Source organism: Coregonus clupeaformis, chromosome 24 (genome assembly GCF_020615455.1).
Source record: "Coregonus clupeaformis isolate EN_2021a chromosome 24, ASM2061545v1, whole genome shotgun sequence".
NCBI lineage: Eukaryota > Metazoa > Chordata > Actinopteri > Salmoniformes > Salmonidae > Coregonus > Coregonus clupeaformis.
Window position 1 is genome coordinate 25,646,018 of NC_059215.1, and position 16,414 is coordinate 25,662,431.

Consider the following 16,414-nt stretch of genomic DNA (forward strand, 5'->3'; position numbering starts at 1 on the left):
TTATTGATTGTGAAAACAGTCCGAATTCTAAGTTAAATCCCCCACCCGACTCCCCCTTTGTCTTAATGTATTGGAGTGGGGTCTTTGCATTAAGGGACTGAAATAAAGTGCATTTACATCTGAAGCATAACTTCATAATTTACATTCCAACATTTATTAGAGGTGACAAACGAGCGTTTGGTCCACTCATGCTTTTCCACAATGCAGCACTCATTCAATCCATATAAATTACAGCTGGGGTAGTGAGTGCAAGTGCAAATTATTTCATTATATTTATGCAGCACATGTATGAGTCTGTAGGGGGTTACTAGCATGAACAGACTCTGGGCTCTAGTGAGACTAACAAGGGCCTTTCCCTTAAGTCATTGTGTAAATCTAGTAAAGACTGATATCTGACTTTTAGATGGGTCCTGCATGGTCTAAAAAGACAGTTGTCCTACATGATGTTAAAGGTGTAGTCTTAATAAAAAGGCAGTCTTCTCAAATTTCAATATTCTTTCAACGCTGTCATCACTTAAGTTAGAAAAGGTGTGGATTTTGAGAAATTGGGTTACTATATAATTTGTAACTTTTGGCCTTTAATTAGAAATACTATCATATGATCTCACCTCTGAACCTACAGTACATGTCAATTTTCCTGGCTGGAAAACACTTTAACCTCTTTAACCACTTTAACCTTAAGGATCTGACCCTTTTTTTTTAATGTTCAACTAAAATGACATACCCAAATCTAACAGCCTGTAGCTCAGGACCTGAAGCAAGGATATGCATATTCTTGATACCATTTGAAAGGAAACACTTTGTAGTTTGTGGAAATGTGAAATTAATGTCAGAGAATAACACACATTAGATCTGGTAAAAGATAATACAAACAAAAAAAACATGCGTTTTTGTTTTTTTGTTCCATCATCTTTGAAATGCAAGAGAAAGGCCACAATATGATATTGTAGTTTATGCGCAATTTAGATGTGTGTGTGCAAAGTTTCAGATTGATCCAGTGACGCGTTGCAATACTGGACTATTTTGTCTGCCCAAATGTGCCAAATTGGTCAATTGATACATTTTCAAGTACATAACTACAGAGAACATACAAAAAGTATATGGTAATACAAAATGTAAGTTTACACACTCCCAGGAATGTCATACATGATGGACCATTAGCTTATACCCTAACTTAACACATCTAGATGGCCGGGCAGGATGGGTGTGGAGCCAGAGACAGCAGGGGTTCAAACTGTAGAACCCAGTTCCTACATTTGAATATAAAAATGGATTTTATCAAACAAAACTATGCTACATTTTATCTCTGGGACCCTTAGGATGACAAATCAGAGCAAGATTACTTAATGTAAGTACATTATTTACCTTCAGAGGTGAATGTATCAAACCAGTTGCCATGCTAAGTTTTTTATTGTTGTGCACTCTCCTCAAACAATAGCATTGTCTTTTTTCACTGTAATAGCTACTATAAGATAGTTAGATTAACAAGAATGTAAGCTTTCTGCCCATATAAGACATGTCTATGTCCTGGAAAGTTTGCTGTTACTTACCACAGTCATACTAATCACATTAGCGCAACCGTCCCGTATACGGGACACCAACCCCATAGAGGTTAAAGAGATAAGCCTAGTTCAGCGAAATTACATATTTAGATAGAGTACCTAAATATGTAATTAGGCTGAACTATCCCTTTAAGACTTTTTAGTTCTCATTATTCATAGCTCGGTCTAATATTCTCCCACTAACCACCACTAGCATTACGTTACGTAATTAGAGAGAGCTCAGCACATTTTCAGAAGTGTAGTTACAATTGCACTGAGGGAATCCCACCATTTAAACAAATATCTGGCGCTGCAGGGGAGCCGGCAGACAAATTAACAGCTAATAACTCACTGGGAAGCCAGGTAAAAAATATATTTAAAAAATAATTCCCTAAAGTGTAAATTACTAATAATTTTTCTCTTATTTCACACTTCTGAAAACAAGCCGTGCAACAGTCTAGCACAGGCAAAACTCAGCTTTTCACTTAAGTGCCAAGATTATGCTTTTTACACACTTGATCAAACCATCAGAAGAAACTGAGAATTCAGCATCAGCGGAGGGATTTGGAATATGGCCTGCAAAACAGTGTGGGCCTCCCCTACTAACACTTTCAGGCCAGAGAAATGAACGAATGAACGAGAGAGAGAGAGAGAGAGAGAGAGCTTCAATCACCCTCCTGTTCATTAAAATCAGAGGACATCGCCAAAATGAAAAAGATGCTGACAAATCAAAGGGTCTCAGTACCTGAATTACCATAGTCATTTACTTATTAAAGCCAGGATGCTTGCTGTCAATCAAGACGCATCACATCCCCCATTTGCGGCGGAAAGCCGGCGTAATTGCATCTCATACTAATCAACACAACTTGTGTAATTATGCCTTGAAAGTGACATTGGAGGCTGAGAGCGATGTGAGCAGTCTTGACAGCGTAGACATCTCTGATTCATCTGGAGATTTCAAGTCTCGCTGTGAGAAGCAAGCCACTCACAGACCCAAGTTTCCCTACTCTCCGATTCTGCACACAAATGTGACGCAAATGGTAAATCAAGCCGAAGTAATTACAAAGTGGAACAGTAGTGAGTGTTAAATGCCAACTCAATGACGATTATTTTCCCAAGCATATTGAGACAAAATAACTATGCCCTAATTAAAAATGTTTTAAAATTATATCATGTGTTAAGCAAACACATAATGACAGCGCACACATTTATTAGAGAATTTGGAAATTATAGCTTTGTTACCACGCTGTTTGCATTAGTGTATTTTCTATGATTAACATTTCTACAAATAAAGTCATAAGTACAAATTAAAGTTTATGGAATTCTTCATAATCATAGACTTCAATGTCCCCAAATTGAACTTTTAAAAAAGTGTCATTATTTTGGCCTGCATCTGCCATTGCACTGTAACTTAGCCAAGGGGTCAATGTGAGGTCAAAACTACTACAGCGAACAAGAGGTTCTGAACAGTTTACAATATGAAATCAATACAGCCTAACAAATCAGTCCTTTACATGAACAATGAAATATATGTGCTAATTATTAGCGTAAACATTTTCACAGTTTAGAAAGAAAAACTGAAAGCATTAGAGGGATACTTCAGGATTTTGGAAATTAAAAATCAACATCCCTAGAGATGAACTCATGGACACCATTTCTATGTCTCTGCGTCCAGTATGAAGGAAGTTGGAGGTAGTTTCACGAGCCAATACTAACTAGCATTAGCGCAATGACTGGAAGTCTACAGGAACAGCTAGTATGCTAGCACTAACGTTAATTAGCTAATTTGTTCAAACTGCACGCAGAGACATAAAAATGCTATCCACGAGTTCATCTGATTCTGGGGAAGTAGATAAAGGGCCTCATTACCAATATCCCGAAGTATCCCTTTAAAAGGAAGTGAAGAACACAGTCCAGCACAGCACATAAGGCAGAAACCACAAAACAGTAAACATTTGGGTTGGACTCCTCTCTACTCATCCTTTTCAAAGAGCAGGGTGGAACCATCAGAAAATCACCAACATCAGAAAGACTTTTGGCACATGGAAATAAAGAGGAGAGATTTATTAACATAACTTTTTTTTAAGTGCAAGAATCCTTGTCTGTGTCATCCCTTCATCATGACCTCAATATTTCTCACGTTCAAGAACCCGCTGGAGAAAGTGCATTTTGTGGCCAAAAGGGGTGGGGGTGGGGAAGCCTGTGTGATTCACCCACATTCTGGTCTAATGAGTCAAAAAGTGTGACCTGCACTTAAAGGACCAATGCAGTCAAAAACAGGATTTCCCTGTGTTTTATATATATTTAGACACTATGAGGTTGGAATAATACTGTGAAATTGTGAAAATGATGATAATGCCCTTTTAGTGTAAGAGCTGTTTGAAAAGACCACCTGAAATTTCATCCTGTATTTGGTGGGATGGAGTTTTGGCCTGCCTGGTGGCATCACCAGGTGGTATAAGTTAATAGACCAATAACAAAGAGAATTGCAAACCTCTCTGCCAATAACAGCTCGTTCTCAGGTTACAATTCCCTCCCATTACGCTCATCCAATTAGGCCCCTCACTCAGACCACTCCCAGACAGTTCTAGCAAAATTCTTGCATGAGAAATTGCTCTTCGCTAAGAAGCATTTTTTTTCTTCTTTTTAACCATTTTAATTAAAAAAACTATCACAGTAAGGTACTTAATTGTTACCCAGAAATGATTTGATATTGAGATAAAAACTGCTGCATTGGACCTTTTAACCAGAAGTCCAAGCCAGGAGCAGTAAACTCATTTTGAGAAGCCAGCAGTGTCGGCAGACCTGGAAGATGTGCTCCGAGCATGCACGATAAATCTGACGTGAAATCATAATCATAAAAGCAATTAGCTGACCCTGCGCCACTTGTCCTTGGACATGACAGTGAGAATTCATACAGAGTCCTCTAAGGAAGCTACCAGGGGGGTGAGGGGGAAGGAAAAAGCGCAACACAGCAACAATAAAACAGTGAGTCCTTCTTGTATCATTAACCACTGACACAAACACATCGCATAGATGCACAACAAGAGCAACTCAGAGAAATAAATATAAATATAGCGTCTCAGAGACAGGTTCACCAAGACCCAAGAAGTAAGCTCAACTAAGTGGACAACTGTGACAAGTGTTACAAAATGCACTGAAACAAATGAGAAAAATTATGTTTCACAACATGAACACCATATGTTGTAATAATATAGCATTATGGTATATTGTGTGCCTGTGCCTCGTTTGAGGTGGGACAAGGGCGGCTCTGCAAAACAGTTATTTTTTCTGCTCAATGTGCATGAAAGCCCCGAAAGAGGACCTCCACTCAATAAGGACAGGTCTATAAAGCAAACACTAATGTAGCTCGGCAGAACAAATATCAGACATACATTACATAGCGCATGAGGCGACAGGCGTTATTCAGATGCTTTTGCCCTGACTTTGCTCTTTTAAAGCTCTGAGAGTGTGTGGGTAGAAGCAGCTAGAACCACCAGCTAACACACACTCACAGTCACTCACACAATCATCAATTCCCCACCCAGTAATCACAGTAAGGCCGAACTACTGGCTGCCACCTAGCGACCGTCTTCTCCAATAATCATGAAATATCTCTGTGGCTCGCGCCCCCACTCTGACCATAATTCTCCTTTACTGCGGACAGTTCCAATAAAGGATTAGAATTACAATTAAAGTAATGAGCAAAGAGGAAAAAAGAAAAATCTCACGGAAGGTTCCCTTGACAAACTAAATTGCAGCCTAGTTTTCTGACAGACTAAGGAACACCCTACTGGACCCATTACTGACTACCATTGCTTATACTGTCGGAATAATTAAATCTGGAGTGTTGTAACATTCAATATGGAAACACATAGGCCTTTCTAAAAAAATCTTACATCAGTGAGAGGTTTCCTGTTCAGACATGTTGTCTTATGTTTTTTTATTCAATCGAGAAGATTTTCCTCTATTACAAAACTAGCACTGTAGCCTAGTAGTTAGCGAAATGTGGCTGGCTAGATGACTTCAATGTGTCGGCTAGTATCCACCCATATCTGATCGGTGTCAGATTTGTTGTCCTCAATTTATATCTTGCCCCTTTAAAGTTGTTAAATGTCTTACACATTTCAACAATTCTTCAAGTTTGAGCTTTGCTCAAAATGTTGGCCACATAAAAGTACAAAAAATTAAAAACTACTTGGGGGGTGGAGAAGTCACATAAAATTGGCAAAGTTAGGCTCCTGGGAACCTCATGACTTCCTGATATCACTATCATGTCACATGGGCCTTACAACCCCACAGAATCAAAATGTTATTTTCAAAACAGACATAGGAGGAACATACAGTGCCTTCAGAAAGTATTCACACCCCTGGACTTTTTCAAAATTTTCTTGTGAATTTAAAATGGATTAAATTGAAATGTGTTACTGGCCTACTACAATACTCCATAATGTCAAAATTGAATTTTGTTCTTTGAAATTGTTACAAATGAATGAAAATCTGAATTGTCTTGAGTCAATAAGTATTCAACCCCTTTGTTGTGGCAAGCCTAAATACGTTCAGGAGTAAAAATGTGCTTAACAAGTCACATAATAAGTTGCATGGAATCACTTGGTGTGCAATAATAGTGTTTAACAGGATTTTTGAATGACTACCTCATCTCTCTACCCCACACTTTCAATTATCTGTAAGGTCCCTCAGTCGAGCAGTGAATTTCAACCACAGACTCAACCAAAGACCAGGGAGATTTTCCCTCTGAGCATGGTGAAGTGACTAATTACAATTTAGATGGTGTATCAATACACCCAGTCACTACAAAGATACAGGCGTACTTTCTAACTCAGTTGCCGGAGAGGAAGGAAACCGCTCAGGGATTTCACCATGAGGCCAATGGTGACTTTAAAACTGTTACAGAGTTGAACGGCTGTGATAGGACAAAACTGAGGATGGATCAACAACATTGTAGTTACTCCACAATACTAACCTAATTGACAGAGTGAAAAGAAGGAAGCCTGTTAGCAATAAGGCACAAGTAAAACTGCAAAAAATGTGGCAAAGAAATTATCTTTATGTCCTGAATACAAAGCGTTATGTTTGGGGCAAATCCAACACAACACTGAGTACCACTCTTCATATTTTCAAGCATGGTGGTGGCTGCATCATGTTATGGGTATGCTTGTCATCAGCAAGGACTAGGGATTTTGGGGGAGGGGATTAAAATAAATGGAATAGAGCTAAGCACAGGCAAAATCCTAGAGGAAAACCTGGTTCAGTCTGATTTCCAACAGACACTGGGAGACAAATTCACTGTTTAGCAGGTCAATAACCTAAAACACAAGGCCAAATATACACTGAAGTTGCTTACCAAGACGGCATTGAATGTTCCTGAGTGGCCTAGTTACAGTTTTGACTCAAATCTGCTTGAAAATCTATGGCAAGACTTGAAAATGGCTGTCTAGCAATGATCAACACCCAACTTGACAACGCTTGAAGAATTTTAAAAATATGCAAAGCTCTTAGAGACTTAACCAGAAAGACTCACAGCTGTAATCGCTGCCAAAGGTGATTCTAACATGTATTGACTCAGGGGGTTGAATACTTATCTAATCAAGATATATTAGTGTTTTATTTTTCATATATATATTTTATTTTTTACAAATGTTAGAATTTTTCTTCACTTTGACAGAGTAATTTGTGTAGATTGTTAACAAACAAAAAAAATACAATTAAATCAATTTTAATCCCACTTTGTAACAACAAAATGTGGGGGGGGGGGAATGGGTGTGAATACTTTCTGAAGGCACTGTATATCTGCCAGGGCTCATGGGGGCAGGGAAGAATAGCATAAGAAAAGGGGAAAATTAGGAGGAAGAAAAGGTAGAGAGAGACCAGGGGGAGCAGAGGCAGTCTTGACCCATGCCACTGGCGGTACTTCCAACGTATATGTTGGCATCTCGTCAGCCAGTCAGCCACCCACCCAGCCAAACCCCCAACTCCTTGGCTTTATGAGTTTCTATTTTTTCTCTCTCTAGCTAGCTAGCATGATGGTGATAGCAGAGGGGCTACGGAAATTCAGAGACTGCTGAGCCAAAACAGATCACTTCAAAGCGCCTTATTTAACGCTCGCTAAATTTTTCATCACAGTCGCTTAATATCCTGGGGAAGGGGAGCTTTTGAAGTTGTGCGAGACCGGGATGATCTTCTTACAACTTTTTTTTCCCCCTCCCATTACCTCCTCCCTCTGCTCCTCCAACCCACCACCCCTAAACACACATGCGTACATAGGCCTACTGTACACACACACACTAGGTTATACTGTAAAAGCACACACACATACATATACACACTACTCTTACACACACATGCTGCGCACACACACAAACACCCCCCGGATTCCCTGAAGGCCAGCTGTACACAACACTTCCACAGCATCATGTAGAGCCCCAGCCTATGCAGAGACACAGTATGGGAGACACAGCAGCTAGCCAGTGAGATTGAAACAACCTGCTCCTCTTCTCTTTCCAGAGGTCATGCCCGTTAGCATATCCACATTGAATGGTGCGGGCTGGGGTTGACAAACAAACATGGCTCTATTTGTCTGATGTCAACGGTTGGATGTTTTTTCATAGAGCACTAGATAGAATTGGGAGGGGGAAGGACAGATGGGGGGCAACGAGGGTAAAAGAGAAGAGAGATGGCGAGAAGGAGAGGCAATGAGTGGCAAAGCGAGGACAGGGACGGGTGAGTGAATGAGAGGGACAACTCCAGCCCCCAAGGCAACAGCGGTAGCTTGGAGCGACTGACTAGTACTCCAGTGAACCGGAGGGAGCGCTCGGTCTGTGCCAGCCCACTGAGAGAAAAACTGCAGGTCCAAACCTGCTCCTTCTCAGCCGTCTCACCCTGGCCGAGGCGGTGGTGGCTTAACCCGAGCCACAGAGGAGGCGAGCTGTTCGGTGAGCCAGGGCCCGCTGATCGGGCGAGGTGAGTCAGAACCTGTTAACATTGACTGGTGTCCCTAGTCTGACACTCAGACGCGTATGTGCATGCACACTCGCACACACACACACACACACACACACACACACACGCACGCACGCACGCACGCACGCCTAGAAGCCTCCCTCCAACCCCTGCCAGCAGTCCCCTTCCTCTCATCCAGATAAAATGCTTTCAGACACAAATTTCAATTATTCACCTCATCCAAATAATGCCATGTGACAAGAATTATCCCTACTGTAATAATCCACTTAACTGGGAAAGAGCAGCTCATCAAAAAGAGAAAGGAGAAAAAGAGGGGGGGACGACATGTCAACCATGTCTTGAATCAGGACCTTCATAACAAGAATATATCCTCTTTATAAGAATGGGGGGGTGGGGGGAGGGGGGGTAACACACACTTGGATAAAGAGGAATTACATTGAAATAAAGCCTAGGAGATAACTACAACAATCAATGACCCCAGGACAGGATTAAATCAGCCTCAGCAGTAACAAATGAGAAAGGTAAGCACGAACACAAAGGCAATGTGTCACAGATGTATTCAAGAATACATATCGGATCCCTGTTATGAGGAGCACCAGTGTGTTGACATATTCTTAAGATATTTGCTATTTAGGCTACTAGTGCCACTAGGTTACTAGTGTGGTGGGTACGGTAGGCGGACCCATAGCACGCACCCAGAGTGCCCAAACACTGGGGCCCCACAAGGGTGTGTGCTCAGCCCCCTCCTGTACTCCCTGTTCACCCATGGCTGCGTAGCCATGCACGCCTCCAACTCAAATCATCAAGTTTACACACAACACAACATTAGTAGGCTTGCTTACCAACAACGATGAGACAGCCTACAGGGAGGAGGTGAGGGCTCTCAGAGTGTGGTGTCAGGAAAATAACCTCTCACTCAACGTCAAAAAAACAAAGGAGATGATTGTGGACTTCAGCAAACAGCAGAGGGAGTACCCCCCTATCCACATCGACTGGACAGCAGTGGAGAAGGTGGAAAGTTTTAAGTTCCTCTGCGTACATATCACTGACAAACTGAAATGGTCCACCCACACAGACAGTGTGGTGAAGAAGGCGCAACAGTGTCTCTTCAACCTCAGGAGGCTAAAGACATTTGGCCTGTCACCTAAAACCCTCACAAACTTTTACAGATGCACAATTGAGAGCATCCTGTCAGGCTGTATCACCACCTGGTACGGCAACTGCACCGCCTGCAACTGCAGGGCTCTCCAGAGGGTGGTGCTGTCTGCACAACGCATCACCGGGGGCAAACTACCTGCCCTCCAGGACACCTACAGCACCCGATGTCACACGAAGGTCAAAAAGATGATCAAGGACAACTACCACCCGAGCCACTGCCTGTTTACCCTGCTATCATCCAGAAGGCGAGGACAGTACAGGTGCATCGAAGCTGGGACCGAGAGACTGATGAACAGCTTCTATCTCAAGACCATCAGACTGTTAAACAGCCATCACTAGCACAGAGAGGCTGCTGCCTACATACAGACTTGAAAATCACTGGCCACTTTAATAAATAGAACACAAGTCACTTTAATAAAGGCACTTCAATGTTTACATATCTTGCATTACCCATCTCATATGTATATACTGTATTCTATACTATATATTGCATCTTAGACTATGCCACTCTGATAATGATAATGACATTGCTCATCCATATATTTATATATTCTTATTCCATTCCTTTACTTAGATTTGTGTGTATTAGGTTTTTGTTGTAGAACTGTTAGATATTCCTTGCTAGATATTGCTGCACTGTCGGAACTAGAAGCACAAGCATTTCGCTACACTCGCAATAACATCTGCTAACCATGTGTATGTGACCAATACATTTGATTTGATTTGTTGAGCAGTCTCACTGACTTCAGTCATGAGCTTATCTAAAGCAGTTTTGGACTTTCACTCCACTTTTAACTTTTGGGCAATTCCACAGTAACAGAATGTTTAAAATGTATGCCAAACAAAAACCAACTATTGCAAAGTTAAATAAATCATTGTTTTACTTATTGTACAATTTTCAGTGGAAATTGTTAAAAGTAGTCCTTGTGCATCAAGTTGTATGGTTTGTTTAACTTGGCAATCATAGTTTTTTGCTTGAAATACATGTTAAAGTGAAAAATCAGTCTCAGCATCATTCTGCTACTGTAGAATTACTCTTATTCACACATTCGAACCACATTCAAACCACAATGGTAGAAGATCAAAGCTTTGCACAACAATTCAAACATCCAATCAACCCCTGATTTTAAAAGGGACGTATCAATGTAGCAGAACAGTTGAAAAAGGCCCTTTTGATTCCTCAAAGACAAAACACTAGATGTATCCTCTTATTAAAAAGGCTAGTACACAGTCACTGACTGTCAGATAATTGGTCCCCTTGAACAATCCATGATACATGGACACGATCTTACAAGCCACAACAGAGTTCATGATGAGAACGAACATTCATTGTTTGTTTTTTAGGTGGACTGATAACGCATCTCACATACTGTACAATGGCTTGCGAAAGTATTCACCCACTTGGCATTTTTCCTAGAAAGTATTCACCCACTTGGCATTTTTCCTATTTTGTTGCCTTACAACCTGGAATTAAAATTGATTTTTTGGGGGGTTTGTATCATTTGATTTACACAACATGCCTACCACTTTGAAGATGCAAAATATGTTTTATTGTGAAACAAACAAGAAATAAGACAAAAAACTGAAAACTTGAGCGTGCGTAACTATTTCACCCCCCCTAAGTCAATAATTTGTAGAGCCACCTTTTGCAGCAATTACAGCTGCAAGTCTCTTTGGGTATGTCTCTATGAGCTTGGCACATCTAGGAGCTTGCCCATTCTTCAAGGCAAAACTGCTCCAGCTCCTTGAAGTTGGATGGGTTCCCCTGGTGTACAGCAATCTTTAAGTCATACCACAGATTCTCAATTGGATTGAGGTCTGGGCTTTGACTAGGCCATTCCAAGACATTTAAATGTTTCACCTTAAACCACTCGAGTGTTGCATGATGCTGCCACCACCATGCTTCACTGTGGGGATGGTGTTCTCGGGGTGATGAGAGGTGTTGGGTTTGCGCCAGACATAGCGTTTTCCTTGATGGCCAAAAAGCTCAATTTCAGTCTCATCTGACCAGAGTACCTTCTTCCATATGTTTGGGGAGTCTCCCACATGCCTTTTGGCGAACACCAAACGTGTTTGCTTATTTTTTTCTTTAAGCAATGGCTTTTTTCTGGCCACTCTTCCGTAAAGCCCAGCTCTGTGGAGTGTACGGCTTAAAGTGGTCCTATGGACAGATACTCCAATATCCGCTGTGGAGCTTTGCAGCTCCTTCAGGGTTATCTTTGGTCTCTTTGTTGGCTCTCTGATTAATGCCCTCCTTGCCTGGTCTGTGAGTTTTGGTGGGCGGCCCTCTCTTGGCAGGTTTGTTGTGGTGCCATATTCTTTCAATTTTTTAATAATGGATTTAATGGTGCTCAGGCACCATGAAGACCATGGTGCTCATTTCTTTAGAACCCAACCCTGATCTGTACTTCTCCACAACTTTGTCCCTGACCTGTTTGGAGAGCTCCTTGGTCTTCATGGTGCCACTTGCTTGGTGGTGCCCCTTGCTTAGTGGTGTTGCAGACTCTGGGGCCTTTCAGAACAGGTGTATATATATTGAGATCATGTGACAGATCATGTGACACTTAGACTGCACACAGGTGGACTTTATTTAACAAATTATGTGACTTATGAAGGTAATTGGTTACACCAGATCTTATTTAGGGGCTTCATAGTAAAGGGGGTGAATACATTGCACCCACCACTTTTCCGTTATTTATTTTTTAGAATTTTTTGAAACATTTCACTTCACCAGTTTGGACTATTTTGTGTATGTCCATTACATGAAACCAAATTAAAATCCAATTAAATTACAGGTTGTAATGCAACAAAATAGGAAAAACGCCAAGGGGGTTGAATACTTTTGCAAGGCACTGTATCTGTTTGACAAGGTTAGTCTTAACTTAAAATGTAGCCTGTAAGTGTGGACATGAGGCTACCTAAACAAGAATGACTACAATAAATATCCTGGGATACAACATTTAAAATGCAAGCAATAGCCTATCTGGTTGTTCGGTGTTGAAATTATCATTGCCATGTTCAAGGTTTACCTTTTTATTCCATTGTATTTGTTTTAATGGCCAATTCATCATGCCATTAAATTGTTGCACTTACAGTACCTCTAAACTTACAACAAAACAAAAACACAACAGTACTTTAACAGCTTTCTGCAAGGTTTGAATGGAGCCAGATTCCGATGCAAAATAAAATGAGGCCTAGCGGACACATTTGTTAAGAATAAACTAACTAGCAAGGAAAAAGCTTTTAATCTGTGGTTTAGGAGGAAAATCATACATGACATTTAAGGGAATTAAAAATGGGAAGATACAGGGTGTGGTAGTGGGCCATGGAAATGTAGGCCTACAGCCCCTCTGAAAGAGACTTACAATAGCTAATAAAAAGATAAGCTATTCAATCCCAATCCAGGATATAAGATGCATTCTTCCAGGAAAGGGTCATTTAATTTCACATTGTTCAACACTGATTTGTTGATTAAATGAATCAATCTGAACATGTTCTCTCGAAACAGTATTTTCGGTCTTATATAAAATAAATCCTGTTTAGCCTTAGTTTTGATTGAATAGGGCGTTGTGTTTTCTCTCTGCTTTGTGAGAATAGGACTACAAATATCTATCTGCCGGTAAACAGTGGAGGGTTTCATTTGGTTAGTTGAGCAGAACATAGTGACGATGTCTTACCAGTGCTTCTCTGGGGGGAACGTCATCTCTGGATGGAGCACCAGGCTGAAAACATGAACAGATGCTTGGATTAGAGCTCCACCTACTGGCAATGTGGAGTGTGCGGGTTGGATTTTGTCTAATATTTCAGCAGATGATACTCAGAAGTACACTGGCACAGTGGACATTCATGTACATTTACATTACATTTTACATGTAGCCTGAATCAGCTCTCTGTATATAGTCAGCACATGCTTAAAAATCCTAGATGCCTACTGTAGATTAGATGAACATGCGAATTACAGCAGCCTGAACAAAATATCTATATAGTATAGTCACAAATTGTATAGAAAAGCAGGTTAAGGACTATTTATAAAAAGTTTTAGGCTTTATTTAGATCTTTAGTATATTAGACAGCTAATAACAAATAGGCTAAGCCTAGCCTTATTTAGAATACTATTTGAAGACACTAAATATCTTAGTACAAAATCTAGGCCTAATTTATCAAAAGGGTTTCCAAAAACAACATTAGGCATAGGCCTACTATCAATAGCCTTATTAGAACCACTTTGACATAGTACAATGTCCTCTTGATACAATGGTAACATTCACAAAATGGAGAACAAAACATCCTTAACATTGTAAGGTCATTTTATCTAGTGTATAATAATACAAAAGGTAATTTGTAAGATACTTCCGTTTGGAGAGGCCCAGGCCCAGAGGACCATGTCTGCCTGAAGGGTATGATGGGGTAGAAAAATACATTTAAGATAAGGTCTGAATAATTAAATGTCGTAAATCAAAGGTAACTGATGTTCTTGTCTGTCTCTCTTAGTTCCGCATGTAGGCCTGACATTGTTGCTTCTGTCTTCACAGCAATGGATGACAAAGCAAATGTTAAACTAATTCCTGGGTTGCTGTAAAGTAAACAAATTATTGTGGGCCTAAAACATTTAAGCTACTCTAGTTGAATCAGTTGAAAAAAAAGCTTCTACAGACATTTTCATTCACTTTTCACATTTAGGCAATAAACCTGATAAACTCCTGTAATACAGCACCAGCTATACATTTACATTTACATTTTAGTCATTTAGCAGACGCTCTTATCCAGAGCGACTTACAGTTAGTGAGTGCCTACATTATGTTTTTCATACTGGCCCCCCGTGGGAATCGAACCCACAACCCTGGCGTTGCAAACATCATGCTCTATCAACTGAGCTACATCCCTGCCGGCCATTCCCTCCCCTACCCTGGACGACGCTGGGCCAATTATTCGCCGCCCCATGGGTCTATATTCTAGCTGTACTTTCTGAAGTATAGGCTTAGTCCCCATTTTGACATTCTGTAGGCTACTGTTACATGACAAGACCACGGCTCGGACCCAGGTCCACTCCAGGTTGGAAACAATACAGTGTATTCGTAAAGTATTCAGACCCCTTGACTTTTTCCACTTTGTTACGTTACAACCTTATTCTGAAAATGATTAGATTTTTTTTTCTACATCAATCTACACACAATACCTCATAATAACAAAGCAAAAACAGGTTTATACATTTTAGCAAATTCATTAAAAATAGAAAACGAAATATTACATTTGCATAAGTATTCAGACCCTTTACTCAGTACTTTGTTGAAGCACCTTTGGCAGCGATGTGTAATATCAGTGAATCACAAAATATGTTCACTGCATAGGCTACAGCCAGCTAACAACATAAATGAATGCTGGGCAGTCAGGGAGCACCAGTTTTGGGTATATATATATATATTTTTTTAAAGGACTCGTTTTCTGGCCCCTTGAATCATGTCCATATCTGAACCCTCCCTCCCCTCCGTTGTAAAGCCTGTACTGGCTAAAATGTGAGCCACCTAGCCTACATGACACCTAAATGCATTATGAGCTTAGTTTGCCTTGGTCTAATCCCTGCTACGCCGCTACACTAGTCGGTCATCCAACGCCTAGCCTCTACCAGGCTTTCGACTCAACTTCGGTATGAAAGCCTGTGGAAGTACTTGTCAGAAAGAGGCTAAAAGAAGGTGGAGTATCCAAGCCGTTTAAACCGCCCAACAATTGGAATAGGCACATTCAAACAGAGGCGGAGATTAGAAACTGAAAGCCAATCATTTTCACTGGTGTCCACATGGGGTAGTATCATTTCAACCAAATTATACACAAAATAACACAACTATTTCTTAAATATATATACAAACATTTAGAGTACGCTAGCAATGCTAGCACCGTAAATTAGATTACTCTGGATAATTTGTGCTTCCTACATTTCCAATATGAACTTCCCCAGGATCTCTAGAACAACATGAGCGAGGCCTGAAGGTCGAGGCTATCCAACGCCAAATGAGCACAATAAATAATTTTCACACTCATCATCTCAGATGGTTCCGAAATGGTTTCTGTAGTTAGAAACAGATCTTTCTAACGATATTTCTAAGCATTCCTGCAACATTGGGCAATTTTATTTAAATATAATTTGATATCTGAGAAATTAGCAAAAAAATTGCCTATTTCAAAAAGTTAATAACCATTTTGCATTGTAATTTCAAAAAATTTCATAAAATACACAATATACAGTGGGGAGAACAAGTTTTAGATACACTGCCGATTTTGCAGGTTTTCCGACTTACAAAGCATGTAGAGGTCTGTAATTTGTATCATAGGTACACTTCAACTGTGAGAGACGGAATCTAAAACAAAAATCCAGAAAATCACATTGTATGATTTTTAAGTAATTAATTTGCATTTTATTGCATGACATAAGTATTTGATACATCAGAAAAGCAGTACTTAATATTTGGTACAGAAACCTTTGTTCGCAATTACAGAGATCATACATTTCCTGTAGGTCTTGACCAGGTTTGCACACACTGCAGCAGGAATTTTGGCCCACTCCTCCATACAGACCTTCTCCAGATCCTTCAGGTTTCGGGGCTGTCGCTGGGCAATACGGACTTTCAGCTCCCTCCAAAGATTTTCTATTGGGTTCAGGTCTGGAGACTGGCTAGGCCACTCCAGGACCTTGAGATGCTTCTTACGGAGCCACTCCTTAGTTGCCCTGGCTGTGTGTT

The 16,414-nt window shown here is 40.5% G+C and overlaps 1 protein-coding gene across 1 annotated transcript in view; it reads right to left on the reverse strand.

Annotated features, from left to right (window-relative positions):
* pex14 (peroxisomal biogenesis factor 14) overlaps window positions 1-16,414 on the reverse strand; it is a 124,262-nt gene that overhangs the window by 101,723 nt on the left and 6,125 nt on the right. The window contains exon 2 of the mRNA XM_041846316.2: window positions 13,358-13,402. Coding sequence (XP_041702250.1) covers window positions 13,358-13,402 — 45 coding nt within the window. The remainder of the gene's footprint in view (window positions 1-13,357; window positions 13,403-16,414) is intronic.